Below are 5,044 nucleotides of genomic sequence, written 5' to 3'. Positions count from 1 at the left end.
AGCGAAAGTACTTGTATAAAAAAGAACGAATGTAGATAGTGAATGTTGGTAGCGAATGTAAGCACGGATGCGTGTAACGATGTACTTATAACGTAAGAATCTGCCATCCCGTTGTCCATCCTTTTTGTTGAGTGGGTTGTACAGGCATGGTGAGTTGAGTTGGTGTTGAGTTATGGTATCATCGGCCAGTTTTTCCCAGGTAGAGTGGGAGGAGGCTTAACTCATTTAAACACTATGTTAGTGTTTTCTTCTGACTCTTTCCTTTGTAACATCTTGAAGTTAGTTTTTTATCCATTTCAATTGGGATACATCAAGTTTTTCAATAATTAAGTAAGTACTTTTCAGTATATCGATTTCTAATTCTTCACCATTTTCTAAAAGCTTGTTCAAATCTTTCTCCAGACTCTTCGTCATTTTCATCACACTCTTCGTCAGAAGATTTGGCCCAGTCCAACCCGTTTCGTGCTTTACTCATTTTAATATACATATGTATGTATGTATGACCTAAACGCCCAAAGTTGCTTATAAGCAGCTTGCAGAAACTAAAAAATCTAGCGGCACAATAAAAAAAATTGTTTCTAAATTTTCCACTTGTATTCAAAGTTTGTTCGTAAAACTGTGTAATTATTTTTTTCTAATTTATCTTTTAATTATTTTAATTATTTTTTTTATAATCTGCTTCAAAGCTTTCACACGACCGACACGCTCAGTTTCGCTTCGAATAATGAGTCATAACATGATTGATCATGACACAACCGTTGTGTTCTTCTTATTTTGTTATTCCCCGAATTCAAATTAATCAATAAGATGTGTATTTTAGGAGGTTTTTGTGTATTTGATTTTTTAAATGATGTCAAACCTAGAAGTTCCTGATAAGCAACTTTGGGGTTGAAAGGGTTAAAGTGGAAGTACGAGTGCATATTTGACTTCATAATCTGCAACATACTCGTGAAAACCCTAGGATCGAACCATACACCATGTCATGAAAGTATTGGGAATTCTTCATTTCCCCTTCTTATCTACCGCTTATATAGAAAACAGGTACATTTTTTTCCTAGGTTGGTACAACTGTCCTTAATTATGATGCCAAAAATTAGCACGATCTGTCAACCAGTGTGTTTACAGCAGCTGTTTATGTCAGTCGACCTTAGTAGTGTTTGTCGAATTTTACAATATTCATCAACGTATTTGTGTTAAATTTTGACCAAATACTCAACAAATATCATTGTATTCACCTGATATGGCCCCCTGTGACTTTTTCTTATTCTCCTCACAGAAATCCACTTCTGAAGCCCATGCCGGAAAGTGCCTATAAGAAATGTTTTGACGACTGGAAGAAGCGTTGGCACATGTGCATCGCTTCAAATGGTTGTTATTTTGAAGGCGATAAAATAAGTGTGGATGATGATTGAAAAATTTTCGCTTTATTTATAAATTCCCGATACTTTCTTGACAGGGGTATGTACTGTAATACTTACTTACTCTTAAAAAACTAGGCAATAGCATTATACAATAGCGTCTTAGACCAAGGCCCACTCCCTCAAACAAATCTAATACCTCAATCACACAATTAGTACAAATTTCCAAATACTCTGCAAGGCAAAAATATTTAGTTCTGCAGTGTGCCAAACAAAAGAAAAAAGAAACCTAACTTAACAGTCGAAAGGATTAGAGAAAAGGAATATTGGGGACAAAATGTATACTTTATATTCAGCTTACTCACTGGACAAAACAACACAAACTTACTAATTTGGAGAATTAAGCTTCTGTTCGACATTTCGAAACCACAACGTGCAGTAAAAACGTTAACAACGCCTTTAAATAGGCTACGCCTTAAGAACACATTGTTATCTGCTGAAAAGAACACAATAACGAAGCTACATACTAGAAGAATGAATGTTGTAATCATACAAACATCAGTCAGTTACATATTCGACGAATGCACTGATATACATCATAAAACGTTAAACTAATTATCTTCATAATTATTTATATCAGCAAATCGAAATAATAATAATTAGTAATAAGATTACATTCTAAGCCAAAACATAGACCAGTGTATACATACTATATATGAAGGTATTTCTCATTCGCGTAGTTGATGGAAATATGCATTTATTATAAAAATTAATATGGCAAAGTGTAGTTTTTTGACATACATGTATGCATTATAGATGAAACAGTGTTTATATTATTCCATCACTCGAAATCTTAATCCTCACTAGATTCAACAATTCTACAAATGATAGGTATATCCTGAACTTTTGTTGGATTTCCCAAATATCTTGTTAAGTTGCTTGATATTATACTGTTTTTGAACTTCTGCCATGTGCGAGTAGTTAAAAAGTCTTTGAAGAGTTGTTCTCTTGATGGGATTGTGGAATCTAGGTAGAACCGCCTACGTTGCCATATGTTTCCTGGATTTTGATCCCTTTCTATGAGCCAATATCTTGGTAGCATAAGACATTGGACGGTAGTTCTGGCCATTATAACTCTATGTTCCAGTTTCTCGCCTAAACTGAAAATACCTCCGAAAGTTATTGACCCAACGTCAATAAAATGATTTTCAATTTTGGTATTAGATTCCTGAAATTAAAATTAGTATAGTTATATCGGGTGATTTTTTAAGAGCTTGATAACTTTTTTTAAAAAAAAAACGCATAAAATTTGCAAAATCTCATCGGTTCTTTATTTGAAACGTTAGATTGGTTCATGACATTTACTTTTTGAAGATAATTTCATTTAAATGTTGACCGCGGCTGCGTCTTAGGTGGTCCATTCGGAAAGTCCAATTTTGGGCAACTTTTTCGAGCATTTCGGCCGAATAGCCCGAATTTCTTCGGAAATGTTGTCTTCAAAGCTGGAATAGTTGCTGGCTTATTTCTGTAGACTTTAGACTTGACGTAGCCCCACAAAAAATAGTCTAAAGGCGTTAAATCGCATGATCTTGGTGGCCAACTGCCCATGCATCCCGAAAAATGCTGTTTGGTGTGGTTTGTACGCTGGTGGAATCATTGGACCGTATTTTTTCAAAGATGCGTTGGACGCAACGTTACGGTGAATGGCGATTTATCGTTCGATGCTAACAAACTTTTTGTTGCCAAAAATGGAAGAACTGAACTTGGTTGACATGTGGTTTCAACAAGATGGCGCTACATGCCACACAGCTCGCGATTCTATGGCCATTTTGACGGGAAAACTTCGGAGAACAATTCATCTCAAGAAATGGACCCGTAAGTTGGCCACCAAGATCATGCGATTTAACGCCTTTAGACTATTTTTTGTGGGGCTACGTCAAGTCTAAAGTCTACAGAAATAAGCAAGCAACTATTCCAGCTTTGGAAGACAACATTTCCGAAGAAATTCGGGCTATTCCGGCCGAAATGCTCGAAAAAGTTGCCCAAAATTGGACTTTCCGAATGGACCACCTAAGACGCAGCCGCGGTCAACATTTAAATGAAATTATCTTCAAAAAGTAAATGTCATGAACCAATCTAACGTTTCAAATAAAGAACCGATGAGATTTTGCAAATTTTATGCGTTTTTTTTTTAAAAAAAGTTATCAAGCTCTTAAAAAATCACCCAATATTTATTTCTAAAGAAAGCTTGGGACTATCTATAAATTATAATCTTATTATCAACAACTAAATGAAAAAAACTCTACGTATTACAATTTCAATACTTAAATTATAGCTATTGGGAAAACATTTATATATGTATTACTTTCTTTGTACTGGACATTTCATCAGGTTCTGCATTAGAATTAACATTATTGAAATAATTGCTGTTTCCACTATTTCTACTAAATTTATTGCCTTGTGATATATTTTCTTTGCTGTTTATATTTGATATTCTTTGCTTATCCATGCCTGTTTTGCTTTCCGCTGAAAACAAATGTTCCTGCAGAGTTTCGACACTTTGCCCTTGCGTATAAAAAAAATCGCTGAACTCAGAGAGGTATTCTGCATCTTCTGACTCGTTTAGATACTCCTTGGAAAAGCGACTATCTTTTCCAGATGTAATTTCCTCTTCGCTTGTTCCCTTTAGGCCACATGACACTTCTATACTTTTAATGTCCATTTTCTGAAACTAAAATTAAAACAAATAAGTTGACAATTGAAGCATGTTCGCGAATAACGTTGTAAGCGACAATTTTTTCAAAACCGGTTTTTTTGCAGATTACTGTTATAATGGCTCTCTTTTATCAATCCAAATCAAAATTAGGCATATTATTGCACTTGTTCGTATTCAAATCGCATTTTAATACAAGCACTCAGTGGAATAACGTTTCAAGTGACTTATTTATTGTGTGTACAATGGCAAAAAGTGAGTGTTCTCGTGTGCTTGATAAGTGTGTTAGAGGCTCAAAAAGGAAAACAAATTTAGAAAATTGGAAAGATTTCAATAATAAAAAGCTGAGAAATAGTGGGCAGTCTTATATTAATAGAAAAAAACAAGTTATACCAGCAAAAAATGTCCCAAAGCAGGTATAGTGGAAAAACGTTTTAAGTACATAATTTTTATTTCATATACATTTTGAACTATTTTGTAATAGGTTTTTGATTGCCATTGTAATTTCCATTGTGCAAAACTTGATAATGAACAAATGAAGAACCTTTTTGATAACTTTTATAGCAAAAATTATAACGAGCAATGTTTATTTCTATCCTCACTTCTTGAATTGAGCGAGCCTAAAAGAAGAAGAGTTGAAGAGGGGAGTTCTATACGAAATACAACAGTTTTTTATTTTTTGGTGCTTTCAAACGGAAAAAGAGAGAGAGTGTGCAAAAAAATGTTTTGTCACACATTTCAGGTAAATATTTTCTTGTTGTTGTTTTTCGTTGATTTTTTCTTTACTTTTTATTTTAAAATATGAAGATAACGCAGCGCAGAGTTCAAATTTTGGTTGAAAAAGTAAAATATGGGAAAAACATTGATGGTCAGCGAGGAAAACATGAAAATCGTCCCCACAAAATCATAGAACAGGAAAAGCTGAGCGTTGGTGAACACATAGTAAGCTTTCCCAGCCAAGAAAGTCACTATG

General features: G+C 34.2%; 1 protein-coding gene across 1 annotated transcript; it reads right to left on the bottom strand.

Annotated features, from left to right (window-relative positions):
* Positions 1-2,065: 2,065 nt before the first annotated feature.
* On the bottom strand, positions 2,066-4,084 carry LOC120780585. Its single transcript, XM_040112843.1, has 2 exons — positions 3,724-4,084; positions 2,066-2,586 (listed from the first exon to the last, which is right to left on the bottom strand). Exons 1-2 carry the CDS (start codon positions 4,078-4,080, stop codon positions 2,212-2,214), a joined length of 732 nt encoding a protein of 243 aa, XP_039968777.1. The 5' UTR covers positions 4,081-4,084; the 3' UTR covers positions 2,066-2,211.
* Between the last annotated feature and the right edge of the window lie 960 nt (positions 4,085-5,044).

The sequence above is a fragment of the Bactrocera tryoni genome, unplaced genomic scaffold (genome assembly GCF_016617805.1).
Source record: "Bactrocera tryoni isolate S06 unplaced genomic scaffold, CSIRO_BtryS06_freeze2 scaffold_25, whole genome shotgun sequence".
Classification (NCBI taxonomy): Eukaryota; Metazoa; Arthropoda; class Insecta; order Diptera; family Tephritidae; genus Bactrocera; species Bactrocera tryoni.
Note: the sequence above shows the minus strand (reverse complement) of the source record. Positions and strands in the feature narration are given on the sequence as shown.